The sequence below is a fragment of the Loxodonta africana genome, chromosome 9, assembly GCF_030014295.1.
Source record: "Loxodonta africana isolate mLoxAfr1 chromosome 9, mLoxAfr1.hap2, whole genome shotgun sequence".
Lineage (NCBI taxonomy): Eukaryota > Metazoa > Chordata > Mammalia > Proboscidea > Elephantidae > Loxodonta > Loxodonta africana.
The window spans coordinates 116,968,118-116,985,290 of NC_087350.1; the positions used below are offsets into that span (position 1 = coordinate 116,968,118).

The 17,173-nt window shown below is 39.7% G+C and overlaps 1 protein-coding gene across 16 annotated transcripts in view; it reads right to left on the bottom strand.

The window, feature by feature from the left end:
• Positions 1–17,173, bottom strand: part of RFX3 (regulatory factor X3) — a 320,548-nt gene that overhangs the window by 140,479 nt on the left and 162,896 nt on the right. For 15 of the 16 annotated variants that reach the window (XR_010322875.1, XM_064290581.1, XM_064290578.1 and 12 more), the window contains one exon: positions 2,600–2,697. Coding sequence is in view for 14 of the 16 variants with exons in the window: in XM_064290581.1 (XP_064146651.1) it covers positions 2,600–2,697 (98 nt within the window). In the remaining 2 variants the exon portion in view is untranslated. Of the gene's footprint in view, positions 1–2,599; positions 2,702–17,173 lie in introns of those variants that run through there. The other variant, XM_023539433.2, reaches the window with a different exon arrangement.

Genomic DNA, 17,173 nt, shown 5'->3' on the forward strand with positions numbered 1-17,173 from the left:
GGATCTGCTGTGAGTAGCCAATTACTTGAAAGGGAGCTTCCGCGAGCATGTGGCCTAAATCCAATATAGGTGGACTTTCTGGCAAGGCTTGGTGGCTTTTTCTTGCTCTGGATCCTGAAAACTGGCTCCTATTCGTCTGACCTTCTCTCTGTGGGGCTTGGGCCAGCAGCTTACCTGCCATCTTGCCTGCTGATCTTGGGATTCACTGATCTTCACAGCCTGTGAGCAAGAGCCTGCTCTCTGACCTGCCGATCTTGGGTTCACCAGACCCTGTGGCTAAGTGAATCAGGAGAAACCTCTATTCTGACCTACGGACGTGGGACGTTACAGCTTTTACAACCGCGTGAGCCACTTCCTTGATATAAATCTGTGTGTGTGTGTGTGTGTGTGTGTATTTACACGCTTTAATGGTTTTGCTTGTCTAAAGAACCCAGCCTAAGCTAAAAAGTCAGGACAAAGTGCTGTCCTTGACAGGGGCAGGTAGGTTAACTGCAGAAGAGAGTCTGGGACATGTCACAAAGGAGGACTTTAAAAGAACAACACGGCATCAGGATTGGAGGAATACTCACTAACAACGTACATTACGCAGATTACACTTGCTGAAAGTGAAGAGGTCTTGAAGTACTTACTGATGAAGGTCGAAGACTACAGCCTTCAGTATGATTATACTTCAACATAAAGGAAACAAAAATCCTCACAACTGAACCAATAAGCAACATCATAACAAATGGAGAAAATATTGAAGTTGTAAAAAATTTCATTTTACTTGGATCCACAATCAATGCTCATGGAAGCAGCAGTCAAGAAATCAAATAACCTATTGCACTGGGCAAATCTGCTGCAAAAGACCTCTTAAAAGTGTTAAAAAGTAAAGATGTCACTTTGAGGACTAAGGTGTGCCTGACCCAAGCCATGATATTTTCAAATGCCTCCTACGCATAGGAAAGCTGGACAACGAATAAAGAAGAATTTATGCATTTGAATTATGGTATTGGTGAAGAATATTTAATATACCATGGACTGCCAGAAGAACAAATAAATCTGTCTTGGAAGAAGTACAGCCAGAACGCTCCTTAGAAGCAAGAATGGCGAGACTTTCTCTCATATACATTGGGCATGTTATCAGGAGGGACATCATGCTTAGTAGAGGGTCAGCGAAAAAGAGGAAGACCCTCAAGAAATGGATTGACTCAGTGGCTGCAACAACGGGCTCAAGCATAACAATGATCCTGAGGATGGCGCGGGACTAGGCAGTGTTTTGCTCTGTCGTACATAGGATTGCTATGAGTCGGAACCGACTCCTAACAATAACAGAAACAATCAGGTCCTGTGTTAGGGACTTTAAATATATTTTCTTAAATCCTCACTAAAAAGCAAAAACCCCAAACCAGACTTGTTGCTGTCGAGTCACGTGTGCAGAGCAGAACTGCTCCACAGGGTTTTCAAGGCTGTGGTCTTTCGGAAGCAGATTGCCAGGGCTTTCTTCCAAGGTGGCTCTGTGTGGGTTTGAACCACCAACTTTTTGGTTAGCAAGTGCTAAACTGCTTGCACCACCCAGGGACTCCATCAGATCATCACAAAAGCTCAGTAAGACTGAGATTATTATCTTCGTGCCTCCCCGCAAGAAAAATATTAAAACTTCAGGATGGTTGAGTATCTTGACCAAGATTATAAAACTAGTATGCAGTTCAGTCAGGATTTTCAGCATAATTGATCTCTTACGATGTGTCACATGCTCTTCTAGCATTAGAGACATCACAGCAACAGAACAGACAAAAATTCCTGGACCTTGGAGCATACAGGTAAACGTCACGAGAATCAACGAAATCATCCAAGGAAACAGTGGGTGTAATAAGATTAAAGAAAGCAAAAGGTATCCTCCGGGGGTACAACATTGCAGGGAGGTCAGGTGAAAGGTCAGTGAGAGAATCTGAATTCATTTCAGGTCAACACGGAGAGTCAACAAATTGCAACCCTAGAAAAACCCAAATGGTAAATGAAAACAATCCCGGTGATCTGCAACGGCTTAGGCTGCTTCCTTAGAATAACTTCCTAAATCATAATCCAAAGAGGCTGAAAGGCCAAGTGAGACAAATGCATCCATTTACATTATCACTGAGGCCAAGGACGTGAGGTGGCTGGAAGGGTTTAGATAGGAAATGAGACAGACTGAGCACCAGGTACTTCTATGTGGAGTTCCTAATTGAATAAATATTAAAAATCTCTCCAAATACCAGTTTCTATTAATTTATGCACACACAAATGTACCTTATTTACTAAAAGAAAAAGTGTATAAATTCTATAAGGTATTATGAAAATCACCATCAAGAGGTATAAGTTCTTTCCCAAGCTAGGGGGAACTATTAAAGGAAATAACAATTTTAATAACTTCAAATATTCTCCTCTGGTAAAGTGAGAAGGAGAATCAGCGTCCCTTCCTAATGAGCACAGATGAAACTTGAAACGTTCCCTTAACCCCAACGAAGGCGTCCTGGTGAAGACTGCTGTTGAAAAGTGCGGGAGAGCGGCCGGGGTTGGAAGGCCCGCTGGCTGCCTCTGACAGAGCGGGAGAACTCAAGGCTCCTGCATGTGAACTCACATTGCTCCGTTGGTGTAGACAGTGTCGCTTCCTTCCACGTACTGCACCTGAGCTGGGTAGACATGTTGCACCTGCTGCACGGTCTGGACCTGCTGTACCTGCAAAACAAATATGGCGACCTCGGTAAAAAGCTGATCTGGGAGGACGAACGCACGCAGGGAGATTTAGCTTCAGGGGACTCTGGTGTGTTGACAAACGTGAGACTGCTTTCCAGTGAGACAGGAGATTCACAGTCCTTTCAGGGTAAGTGCATACTGGGTCCAGGACAACTGTAGCATCTACGCTGAACCATAGATTTCAACAACTTCCTGGAGGCATATATGTATATAAACCCATTGCCCTGGCGTCAATTCGGACTCAAAGAGACCCTATAGGACAGAGCAGAACTGCCTCATGGGGTTTCCAAGGAGCGCCTGGTGGATCTGACCTGTGGATCCTTTGGTGAGCAGCTGTACCGCTCAACTACTGCGCCACCAGGGTTCCCACACAGAAAAACTCCTATAATAAACCCCATGTGCTCATCACCCATCGGGAGAAAGGCCTGGTGCCCTACTTCAGAAGACTAGCTACTGAAAACCACACGAAGCACAGTTCTCCTCTGCCACCCACGGGGTCACCACGAGTCAGGATCAGCTCAACGGCAACTTAAAGAAAACTCATCCTCCAAGTTCAGTAACTGGCATCAATTCTCCTCCTTTGCTCCCTCACAAGGGTATTTAACAGTGATCCCAGGGGTTATACGTATCACCAGTAAATATTTCAATTTGTATTTTTTGGAAGATATTTGGGAGTCCCCTGGGTGGTGCAAATGGTTAAGCCCTCAACTACAAGCCAAAAGGATGGAAGTTCAAACCCACCCAGAGGCACCTCAGAGGACAGGCCTAGCAATCTGCTTCTGAAAGGTCACAGCCTTGAAAACCCTTCTACTTTGCACCCACGAGTTTGCCATGAGTCAGAACCTTCTAACAGCAACTAACAACAACGAGAAGAACATTTGGACAGAAAATCTTAATGCCATACCTGACACCTATACCATGCTCACTCTTTCCCCTGACAGGTGACCATTCTCAGAAATTTTTGGTTTATCCTTCCATTGCTATTCTTTCTATTACATATTTTTAGAAATAGAAGAAAATATGTATGCGTGTGTGTATCAGTATGTATATGTCTGGATACATACACATATATATTTACACACACGCAGGCACACTTACACACACAGCTCTTTCTAAGATAACAAGGAGCAAACTATACACACCATTCTGAACCTTGCTTTTTTCATTTAACAATACACAGAGATGGCACCATTGTAGTGCATGTTCCTAAAAATTTAAAAATGAATGAATTCCTTTTTACGAGGATTATGGAAAACTTTCTTTGCTATGAAATTCAGAAGTGATAAAAATTAATATATTTCTCTACAGAATTTTTTTTAAGTTTTTGCATTGCAAAACTATCATAAGCCAAGACAGAGACAAATGAACTTCTACAGTTTCATCAGAAAAAGAATCGCAGACATATTTTAAAAATGGTCCTACATGCACATGTGAACACCCACATTTTACTTTAGTTGACGAGCTGACAAAGCAAACAAACAAAACAAAACAGAAAAGAAAGAAAAACAGAACGACATAAAACCATGCAAATATTGGTAATACTGGAATGGAGAAAACCTTCCTAAAAATAGTTCAACTGCAAGCTGTCTTAGAGTCAGCCACATTTGGACACACAAATGAGAACACTATTCCTAGCACAAGTGGCACCACAAACAAAGTTACAAAGCAGGAAGTGCACTGGAGTAAATAATTTGCAACATACTTAACTATTAATCCTCCACAAGGGATCCTTCTAGTAAAGATTAGTATCCTGAATAGGGGGCCCTGTTGGTACAGTGGTTAAGAGCTCGGGCTGCTAACCAAAAGGTCAGCAGTTCAAATCCACCAGTCGTTCTTTGGAAATCCTATGGCGCAGTTCTACTCTCTCCTGTACGGTTGCTACGAGTTGGAATGGACTCCATGCAATGGGTTTGCTATCCTGAATACTGAGCCCTGGTGGCACAGTGGTTGAGAGCTACAGCTATTAACCAAAAGATGGGCGCTTTGAATCTACCAGTTGCTCCAAGGAAGCCCTATGGGGCAGTTCAGCTCAGTTCTACACGGTCAGCCTTGGAAACCCTATGTGGCAGTTCTACTCTGTCCTATAGGGTCACTATAAGCCAGAATCAACTGGATGGCAACAGAGTTGGGTGGTTCTTTTTTTTTTTCTTATCCTGAATATGTAAATAGCCCAATTTAAATCAACATTGAAAAGAAATAAACTAAATAGAAAAAATGGCTAAAGTATATTAACAGGCACATCACAAAAATTAAATGACAAATGAATAATAAACACAGATTTTAAAAACTCAATATCAAAAGTAATCAGATAACTACAAATTAAAACAAAATACTTTCTACTCTACAGAACTGCGAATGTTATAAAAGGAGTTATATCAAGCACTGACAAAAGTTTAACAAAATAGGTATGCTTACACATTCTTAGGTGTAATATAAACCTTTTTAGGAAGGCAATTTATAAATGGGCGTTATCATTTGATACTTTGGTAAATTTCTTCTGGAGAAAACTCACCATTTGAACAGAGTTGTACAACATTGTAAAAAAAAAAAAAGAAAAACAATTTTCAAGAGCATAGGGTTAAGAGAGGAACTTTAATGACTATGAAACCTGGAGCGATTAAATGAATTATGAGAAAGTCATTCTATAGAACACATTAAAAAAAAAAAAAAAACATTTCCTGATGTTAAAAGAATACAGTAAGATCAATGTGTACTTTAATAATAAGATCCCCAAGACATATTATCCAATGAAGAAAGTACGTTGCAAAACAAAACATACAATATGATTTGTGTTTAAAATACATGCACTATCTGACCAGCGCCTGATCTCTAAAATCTATATGATTCTGTCAAAACTCAACCACAAAAAGACAAACAACCCAGTCAAGAAGTGGGCAAAGGATATGAACACGCACTTCACCAAAGAAGACATTGAGGCAGCTAACAGATACATGAGAAAATGCTCTCAATCATTAGTCATTAGAGAAATGCAAATTAAAACTACGATGAGATTCCATCTCACTCCAGCAAGGCTGGCATTAATCCAAAAAACACAAAATAATAAATGTTGGAGAGGCTGTGGAGAGATTGGAACTCTTATATACTGCTGATGGGAATGTAAAATGGTACAACCACTTTGGAAATCTATCTGGCGTTATCTTAAACAGTTAGAGATAGAACTACCATACAACCCAGAAATCCCACTCCTCGGAATATACCCTAGAGAAATAAGAGCCTTCACACAAACAGATATATGAACACTCATGTTTATTGCAGCTCTGTTTACAATAGCAAAAAGCTGGAAGCAACCAAGGTGTCCATCAACGGATGAATGGTTAAATAAATTGTGGTATATTCACACAATGGAATACTACGCATCGATAAAGAACAGTGACGAATCTGTGAAACATTTCATAACATGGAGGAACCTGAAAGGCATTATGCTGAGTGAAATTAGTCAGAGGCAAAAGGACAAATATTGTATAAGATCACTATTATAAGATCTTGAGAAATAGTATAAACTGAGAAGAACACATACTTTTGTGGTTACGAGGGGGGGAGGGAAAGAGGGTGGGAGAGGGTTTTTTTACTGATTAATTAGTAGATAAGAACTGCTTTAGGTGAAGGGAAGGACAATACTCAATACAGGGAAGGTCAGCTCAACTGGACTGGACCTAAAAGCAAACAAGTTTCCGGGATAAACTGAATGCTTCAAAGGTCAGCGGAGCAAGGGCGGGGGTTTGGGCACTATGGTTTAAGAGGACATCTAAGTCAATTGGCAAAATAATTCTGTTAGGAAAACATTCTGCATCCCACTTTGAAATGTGGCATCTGGGGTCTTAAATGCTAACAAGCGGCCACCTAAGATGCATCAATTGGTCTCAACCCACCTGGATCAAAGGAGAATGAAGAACACCAAGGTCACACGATAACTAAGAGCCCAAGAGACAGAAAGGGCCACATGAACCAGAGACTTACATCACCCTGAGACCAGAAGAACGAGTTGGTGCCCGGCCATAACCGATGACTGCCCTGACAGGGAGCACAACAGAGAACCCCTGAGGGAGCAGGAGATCAGTGGGATGCAGACCCCAAATTCTCACAAAAAGACCAGACTTAATGGTCTGACTGAGACTAGAGGAATCCTGGCGGTCAGGAACCATTCCCCAAGACAACTCATCAGACATGAAAGGGACTGGACAGTGGGTAGGAGAGAGATGCTGATGAAGAGTGAGCTATTTATATCAGGTGGACACTTGAGACTGTGTTGGCATCTCCTGTCTGGAGGGGGGATGGGAGGATAGAGAGAGTTGGAAGCTGGCAAAATTGTCACGAAAGGAGAGACTGGAAGGGCTGACTCATTAGGGGGAGAGCAAATGGGAGTACGGAGTAAGGCGTATATAAACTTATATGTGACACTCTGACTTGATTTGTAAACGTTCACTTGAAGCTCAATAAAGGTTAATAAAAATATATATATATATATATGCACTATCTGCGTATCTGTACACACCTCTATGCATATGCAGAGAAAGGAGGGCAGAAGAACACACAGCACATTTTTATCAATGGTTACTACATTGAGTGGCATGGAAATGAGGTGGGAAGGGTGAGGTAACTTGCATTTTTCATTTAGCATACTTGTATCACCCTTGGATTCTTTAAATGAAAATAAATTCATATATTATGTGCATAAATAAAAATTAGTGTGTGGATAATCAGGGAAAATTGTAGAGTAGGTAACAGACATGCCACTTTGATGACTAAAGTGCACCTGACCCAAGCCCTAGTATCTTCAATTGCCTCATATTCAAGAGAAAACTAGACAATGCAAAATGAAGACTGCAGAAGAACTGACACATTTGAATTATAGTGTGGGTAAAGAATAGTGAATATACTATGGACTCCCAGAAGAACGAATAAATAAATCTGTCTTGGAGGAAGCACAGCCAGAATGCTCCTTAGCAGCAATGATGGTGAGACTTTGTCTTGCTTACTTTGGACATGTTATCAGGAAAGTGTTTCGTTCTGTTGTGCATAGGGTCGCTATGAGTAGAAACCAACTCGACGGCACCTAACAACAACAAAATATGGGTCAATTTGGTTAGTCCGTGATTCTCAGTACTGTGTGGTTGTCCTCCATTTTGTGATTGATGTAATTTTCCTACGTGTTGTAAATCCTAATCTCTGCCTGTGGTTAATGGGGCAAGATTAGATTATGTTAAAGAGGATTAGGGTGGGATATAACACCCTTGCTCAGGTCACATCCCTGAGCCAATGTAAAGGGAGTTTCCCTGGGGTGTGGCCTGCACTAACTTTTATCTTACAAGAGATAAAAGGAAAAGGAAGCAAGCAGAGAGTTGAGGACCTCATACCACCAAGAAAGAAGCTCAGGGAGGAGGACCCAGGGTTCCTGTGTGGAGAAGCTCCCAGTCCAGGTGAAGACTGACAAGAAGGACCTTCCTCCAGAGCCCACAGAGAGAGAAAGCCTTCCCCTGGAGCTGACACCCTGAATTTGGACTTCTAGCCTACTAGACTGTGAGCAAACAGATTTCTCTTGGTTAAAGCCATCCCACTGTGGTGTTTCCGTTGCAGCAGCACTAGCGGCTAAGACAGAAGCTTTGCAGCATTTCTACTTGCCCTTGCCCCATCCCCTCCGTAGCCAGGCAGAGGCTTCCAAGGCAGCAGCCTGCATTTTCAGTGCAGGACCTTGGTCCCTGCTTCTGGGGGGCGAAGAGCAGCCCTTATTGCCAAAGACTTCAGGTTTTCTGTTTTAACCTGTCTGAAGGTTGGTTTTGTTTTGCAGAGCTGAGAACATATTGAAGGTAGAAAAGCACACCAGGTAGAAAAGTGCTTTCTAATAAAAACACTCACAAAACTAAGAACAGAAAGGAACTCCCTCAAAATGATTAAGGGCATTTATGAAAATCTCATGGCTAACATCATACTCGATGGTGAAAGACAACACACATTAAAATCAGGAACAAGGATGCCTGCTTTCACCGCTGCTAATCAACAGCATATTCTAAGTTCCAGCTAGAGCAATTAGGCAACACAAAGAAATAAAAGGTATCCAAATCGGAAAGGAAGGATAAAACTATCTTTATTTGCAGGTGATGTGATCCTACATTTTGAAAATTCCAAAGAATCCACACACACACACACACACAAAAGAAAAAACTGCTAGAGCTAAAAAACATATATGGTAAACCTGCAAGGTATAAAGTCAACACACAAAAAATGCTTGTGCTTCCATACACCAGTAACCAAAACTTTGAAATGAAAAATTATGAAAACAATTCCAATTACAATAGCATCCAAAAGAAAAAAACCTAGGAATAAATTAAACCCATGGGGTGAGAGATTTGCACACTGAAAAGTAAAAAACGCTGGTGAAAGGAATGGAAATGGGAAGACATCCTGTGTTCATGGATTATAAAACCTAAAATTGTAATGATGGTAATCCTACCCGAAGTCATCTGCAGAATCAATGCAACAATCCCTACCTCAATTTCAACAGCCTTTCTTGTAGAAATGGAAAAGCCAAGCCTCAAGTTCATTTAAAAAACAAAACGGAAAACCTAAATCACTGCTGTCAAATCAAATTCCACTCCTGGTTCCCCCACAGAGCACAGCAGAGCTGCCCACAGGGTCTCCAAGGCTGTCGTCTGCACAGAGGGAGTGCTTCCGGCGGAGAACACCAGAACGATGTTTACTTGTGTTTTACTGACTATGCAAAGGCATTTGGCTGTGTGGATCATAATTTATGGATAATACTGCAAAGGATGGGAATTCCAGAACACTTAATTGTGCTCATGTGGAATTTGTACATAGACCAAGAGGAAGTCGTTCAAACAGAACAAGGGAATACTGCATGGTTTAAAATCAGAAAAGGCGTGTGTCGAGGTTGTAGCCTTTCACCATGCTTATTCAGTCTGTATGCTGAGTAAAAATAATCTGAGAAGCTGGACTACATAAAAGAAGAACGGAGCATCAGGACTGGAGGAAGAGTCATTAACAACCTGTGTTATGCAGATGACACAACCTTGTTTGCTGAAAGTGAAAAGGACTTGAAGTACTTACTAATGAAGATCAAAGACCACAGCCTTCAATATGGATTGAATCTTAACATAAAGAAAACAAAAATCCTCACAACTGGACCAAAAAGCATTATCATGATAAACAGAGAAAACACTGAAGTTGTCAAGGAATTAGTTTTACTTGAATCCACGATCAACGTTCATGAAAGCAGCAGTCAAAAAATCAAACGACATATTACTGCATTGGGCAAATCTGCTGCAAAAGACCTCCTTAAAGTGATCAAAAGCAAAAACGCCATCTTGAAGCCTAAGATGCGCCTGAGCCAAGCCATGGTATTTTCAATCACCTCACATGCATGCGAAAGCTGGAAAAGGAATATGGAAAAGCAAAGAATTGACGCCTTTGAATTATAGTGTTGGCGAAGGATACTGAATACATCATGGGCTGCCGGAAGAACAAACAAATCTGTTTTGGAAGAAGGACAAACAGAATGGTCCTTAGAAGGATAGTGAGACTTCATTTCACTTACTTTGGACATGTTCTCAGGAGGGACCAGTCCCTGGAGAAGGACATCATGCTTGGTAAATTAGAGGGTCAGCAAAAAAGAGGAAGAGCCTCAAAGAGATGGATTTATACAGTGGCTGCAACAATGAGCTCAAACATATCAACAATTGTGAGAATGGCACCGGATGGGGCAGTATTTCATTCTGTTGTTCGTGGGGTCGCTATGAATTGGAACTAATTGGATGGCACCTAACAACAACCTTTATAGAAACAGCTACTCCTTGGGAGTGGCTGGTGGGTCTGAACTGTCGACTTTTCAATTAGCAGCCAAGCACTTAACACTGTGCCACCAGGGTCCTATATGGAATCACAAAAACAAACAAACAAAAAAAAGAAACGTTGCCATCAAGTTGATTCCAACTCATAGATAGTGACACTACAGGACAGGCTAGAACTGCCCCATAGGGTTTTCAAGACTGTCATCTTTATGAAAGCAAACTGCCACATCTTTCTCCTGTGGAACAGGTGGTGGGTTTGAATCACTGACCCTTTGGTTAGCAGCTGAGTACTTAACCACTGCACCACCAGGGCTCATATATAAATAAGTTGAATTCATAATTACTAACCCTTCCCACCAAGGAAACTCAGGCCCAGATGACTTCACTGATGAATTTTATCAAACATTACAAGAAAAAAAAATGACAATCTAACAAAAATATTTTACAAAATAGAGAATAAGGGAACATCACCCAATTATTTTTCTGAGGCTAGCATTACCCTCATATCAAAAACCAGAAAAAAAAAAAAACATTAAAAGAAAACTGCAGAGTTATTACCACCTCAAACATAAATATAAAAGTCTTGAACAAAATATTAGTAAATTAAATCCAGTATATTTAAAGGATAATACACTACAATCAGGCAGAATCTGGCTCAGGAATGCTCAGTTTAATATCAGAAGACCTGTCCAAGTAATCTACCATATTTATAGAACGAAGACGAAAAAAAAAATCATAAGATCATGTCAAAAGATGCCGAAAAAGCATTTGACAAAATTCTATACCCATTCATGATAAAAATTCTCGGTAAGGTAACCCTAGAAGAAAATTTCCTCAACCTGACAAAGGGTATCTACAGGGGAAGAAAAATGTCAGATTTAATGGTAGAAGAGTGATCTTTAGCATTTTTAAAATATTTACTATTTTTTCATATTATGACTTCAATTCCTAAGTTCGTTCCTACCATATTTAAGGTGAAAACAAGCTTCCTATTTGCTCTTTCCCAATTACCTGTGACTCAAATGCGTTCAAATATTATTTGATATTGTCCTTTTGTTAAACATTAATTTCTGTTCAAATATTTACAAAGTTGTTATCTATTTTAAGTTTTATTTTCTATTTTAGTCGCAACCGCCTTAATGCAGGAAGTGCTCCAGTTAGCATTTCTAAAAGAGATGGGAAGATGGCGCCCGCAGGCATCTCACTACCATGCCCAGTACCTGGATTTCCCAGCCACCTTTCTGAGATCTATAAACTGAGGCGTTTACTGCCAACCCCATCCAAGCCCTTAGGGGAGAAGAAGGAGATGATTAAGTAAACTGTAGAGAAAATTAATTTTGTTCCCTGATTTCAATGTCTTTCTCAAAAAAAATTATCCTAAGAGGATGAACAAATTTTTTCTACCACTTCTGAATTTTAATAAAGTGTGAAGTGGCCAAAATATGAGCAGAAAAGAGATGGACCAAGGTGGAACTGGTAAAAATAATCAACAATTCCTACAATTAACGGTTCAATGAATAAAGATGACCCAAATACATCAAAGTTAGACATGACCTTAGGCTAATTTTTGAAAGGTTATCAGGTAGATCAGAATCTTGTCAGCAATAAAGAAAAAAAAAAAAAAAGAGTACCAGAAAAGTATCTATTCTCTGTCAAAGGGGGGGTGGGGGAGGGAGGGAACCTTATCTCAACAAATTTAAATATATGCAATGATATATTTACATTAGGAGACACAGAGAAATGAATCAAGCTAGCATTCCCTTACTTGATACATGTTTATATAAATGGGAATACCTTATGTTACTATTCAAATGCAGTATTACAAAAGCATTTGCTTATTTTGTGCATATTTTCATAATCTTTTATTATTAATAAAATTAATGAATACCAAAACAAAGTACATAACACAGGAAAATGTGCTAGCTCAACAGTTAATTAATATAGACTGCAGACAAATTTATACAATATGTTATTTTGGATGTGCTTAAAGAAAAATAAAAGGAAGTACGTTTCAAAAGAAAAAATCCTTTTCTAATAAAGAAAATGAAATTGTTATTGCTAAGCTTATTAGTCAGCCAAGAATAATACTCATGTCTTTGTTATTATGTCAAGGTCTTCACTGCCTGTCTCATAAGAAAGTATTCCTTATACGTGGTTGGCACCGAACATTTCAAACTGTAGTTCAGAGGACTGTCAAAATCTGTATTAGGACGGCTTTAATAGACCCACAGGAGACGTGAGCGTGCTCTTAACAGTATAAAAAGATGGGACTTGTGTAAATAGCTGTTAGGGACTAGAAGTGGGAGGAAAAAAGATCCGGTCAGAAAGAGCTATTAAGGAAAAAGCAGCAGGGAAGTCAGAGCTCCAGAGTAGCTGCAAAGAGCAACGGTTGAATGTTCCGCACATAATTAACATCACTGAACTGTACGCGTGAAGACTGTTGACATGTCAAATGTCTTGTTACACGTATATAAAAACCAGTGGCTATCCAGTGGATCCCGCCTCGAGGACAGCCCATGTGGGTCAGAACAGAAGTCTGCTCCACAGGGTTTTCAAAGGCTGGTTCTTCAGAAGTAGATCTCCAGACCTTTCTTTTGATACACCAAAATTTTTTCAAAAAAGAAAAGCTACGTTGTTAGAAAAGAAAAGTAGTAGAACCCATAGTATATTTCTGGACCAGTAAAATCACAGGGAAATGAAGGCAATGAGGAAAGGTAAGTTAAAGAGTTGAGAGTCCAGTGTGAGTACGCTGGAGGTGAATATGAGAAAACAGAAAAAGCGTAAGGGAAACCAACAGTGGCTCCACGATAGGCAGGGGTTATGGAAATGTTGTTAGGTGTCTTGGAGTTGGTTCTGATTCACAGCGATCATATGTAAGAAACACTGCAGGTCCTGCGCCATCCTTCATGATTGTTGTTATGCTTGGGCCCATTGTTGCAGCCACTGTGTTGATCCATCTTGTTGAAGGTCTTCTTCTTTCTTGCTGACTCTACTTTACCAAGCATGATGTCCTTCTCCAGGGACCAGTCCCTCCTGATAACAAGTCCAAAGTATGTGAGACGTAGTCTCGCTACCCTTGCTTCTAAGGACATTCTGGCCATACTTCTTCCAAGACAGATTAGTTTGTTCTTTTGGCAGTCCATGATATAGTCAATATTCTTTGACGACACCACAATTCAATTCTTCTTTGGTCTTCCTTATTTATCATCCAGCTTTCACATGCATATGAGATGACTGAAAACACTGTATCTTGGGTCAGGCACACCTTAGCCTTCAAGATGACTTCATTGCTTTCCAACACTTTGCAGCAGATTTACCCAATGAATGCATCTTCTGATTTCTTGACTGCTGCTTCCATGCGTGTTGACTGTGGATCCAAGTAAAATGAAATCCTTGACAACTTAAATCTTTTCTCTGTTTATCATGATTTTGCTTATTGGTCCAGTTGTGAGGGTTTTTGTTTTATGTTGAGTTGTAATCTATATTGAAGGCTGTAGTCTTCTATCTTCATCAGTAAGTGCTTCAAGTCCTCTTCACTTTCAGCAAGCATGGTTGTGTCATCTGCATATGGCAGGCTGTTAACAAGTCTTCCTCTAATCCTGATGCTCCGTTCTTCTTCATAGAGTTCAGCTTCTTGGATTATTTGCTCAGCATACAGATTGAATAAGTATGATAAAAGGATACAACCCTGACACAATTGATGGTCTGTTCCACAGTAGGCCTCTGTCCTTGTTTTGACTGATGATATTGAGCTTTTCCATTGTCTCCTTCCACATATGTAGTCAATTTGATTCCTGTGTATTCTATCTGGCTAGGCCCATGTGTATATAGTCTCCATTTATGTTGTTGAAAAAAGGTATTTCCAATTAATAAGTCGTTGGTCTAGCAAATTTCTATCATGCAATCTCCAGCATTATTTCTGTCACCAACTATAGATCTATTTTCTATTTCCAACTCTGGATCCATCTTTTATGTTTCCAACTCTCGCATTCCAATCACCAGTAATTACGACTGCATCTTGATTGCATGTTTGATCAATTTCAGACTGCAGAAGTTGGTAAAAAATCTTCAATTTCCTCATCTTTAGGATTAGTGGCTGGTACATAAATTTGAATAACAGTCATGTTAGCTGATTGTCCTTGTAGGCATATGGATATTATCCTATCACTTCAGGATAGATCTTGAAATGTTCTTTTTGACGATGAATACGCCTTTCCTCTTCAATTTATCATTGCTGGCATAGTACACCATATGACTGTCCAATTCAAAATGGCCAATACCAGTCCATTTCAGCTGACTAATTCCTAGGATATTCAAGTTTTTTTGCTCCATTTCTTTTTTGTTGACGTCCAATTTTCCTAGATTCATACTTTGTACATTCCACGTTCCAATTATTAATGGATGTTTGCAGCTGTCTCTTCTCATTTTGAGTCATGGCACATCAGTAAATGAAGGTATTGAAAGCTTGACTCTATCCATGTCATTAAGGTCAACACTAATTTGAAGAGGCAGTTCTTCCTCAGTCATATTTTGGGTGGCTTCCAACCAGAGGGGGCTCATCATCCGGTACTATATCAGATGATGTTCCATGGCTGTTCATAAGGTTTTCACTGGCCAATTTTTCAGAAGTAGATCACCAGGTTCCTCTTCCTAGTCTGTCTTAGTCTGGAAGCTCCACTGAAACCTTTCCGTCATGGGTGAACCTGCTGGTATTTGAAATACCGGTGGCATAGCTTCCAGAATCATAGCAACACATAAGCCACCACAGCATAACATATGGTGGATAAAAGTAGAAATCATAAACCTGAAAATATTTTTCTCAGTTTTGCTTAAAAGCAAAAGAAAATATTTATCACAAGGATATCATCTTAGTTATCTAGTGCTGCTATAACAGAAATACCAGAAGTGGGTGGCTTTAACAAACAGATATTTATTTTCTCATAGTCTAGGAGTCTGGAAGTTGGAATTGAGGACACAGGCTCTAGGGGAAGGTTTTCTCCCTCTGTCGTCTATGGCAGAAGGTCCTTGTCTCTTTTGAGCTCCTGCTCCTGGACAATCTTCATGTGACTTGGCATCTCTCTTACCCCATCTCTGGTTTTCTCCTTGCGTGCTTTTTTTTTTGTCTCAAAAGAGATTGATTTAAGAGCTGGATCCCTCTACAAAGAGAAACCCAAAATGGAAATCAAGAAAATGATACTGCTTACAGTAGACCTCAAAAAGATAAAATACGTAGGAATAAACCTAACTAGAGACATAAAAGATTTGCACAAAGAAAACTATAAAACACTACTGCAAGAAAACAAAAGAGACCTACATAAATGGAAAAATATACCATACTCAAGGACAGGAAGACTTAACATTGTGAAACTATCCATACTACCCAAAGCAATCTACAAATATAATACAATCCTGATGCAAATTCAAAGAACATTCTTTAATGAGACGGAAAAACTAATCACCAACTTTATATGGAAAGAAAAGAGGTCCCAGATAAGCAAAGGATTATTGAAGAAAAAGAATAAAGTAGGACACCTTACGCTCCCTGATCTCAAAACCTACTATGCAGCTATGGTAGTCAAAACAGCTTGATACTGGTACAACAACAGACACATAGACCAACGGAAAATAATTGAGAACCCAGAAGTAAATCCATCCATCTATGGACAGTTGATCTTTGACAAAGAGTCAAAATCCATTAGCTGGAAAAGAAAGTCTTTGAAATGCTGCTGGCAAAACTAAATATCCATTTGCAGAAAAATGAAACAAGATCTGTACCTCACACCTTACATAAAAACTAACTCAAAATGGATCGAAGACCTAAATGTAAATCTTAAAAACGATAAAAAAAATATATATATAGCATGGAAGAACAGTAGGGACAATACTAGGGGTCCTAATATATGGCATAAATAGAGAACCAAGCATAACCAAAACACACACAAACAGTAGAAAATAAACTATATAACTCGGATTTCCTAAAAATTAAACACTTCATGTCCATCAAAAGACTTCACCAAAAGGTAAAAAGAGAACCTACAAACTGGGAAAAAAAAATTTGGCTACTGCATATTCAACAAGGGTCTAATCTCTTACAGAAACTTCTAACACCTTAACAACAAAATCACAAACAACTCAATTTTAAAATGGGCAAATGACATGAACAGACGTTTCACCATAAAGGACATTCAGGAAGCTAAAAAACACATGAAGAGATGCTCTCTATCATTAGCCATTAGAGAGATGCTAATCAAAACTACAATGAGATACCGCCTTACTCTGACAATAATGGCACTGATAAAAAACAAAACAAAACAGAAAACAACAAATGCTGGTGAGGTTGTGGAGAGATTGGAACCCTTATACACTGCTGGTGGGAATGTAAAATGGTACAACCACAACGGAAAACAATAGGGCCCTTCCTTAGAAAGCTAGAAATAGAAACACCATACGATCCAGCAATTCCAATCCTAGGTATATATCATAGAGAAATAAGAGTTGTGACAAGAATAGACATACGCACACCCATGTTCACTGCAGCGTTATTCACAATAGCGAAGAGACAGAAACAACCTAAATGCCCATTGACGGATGAATAAACTGTGGTATATGTACACAATGGAATACCATGCAACAAT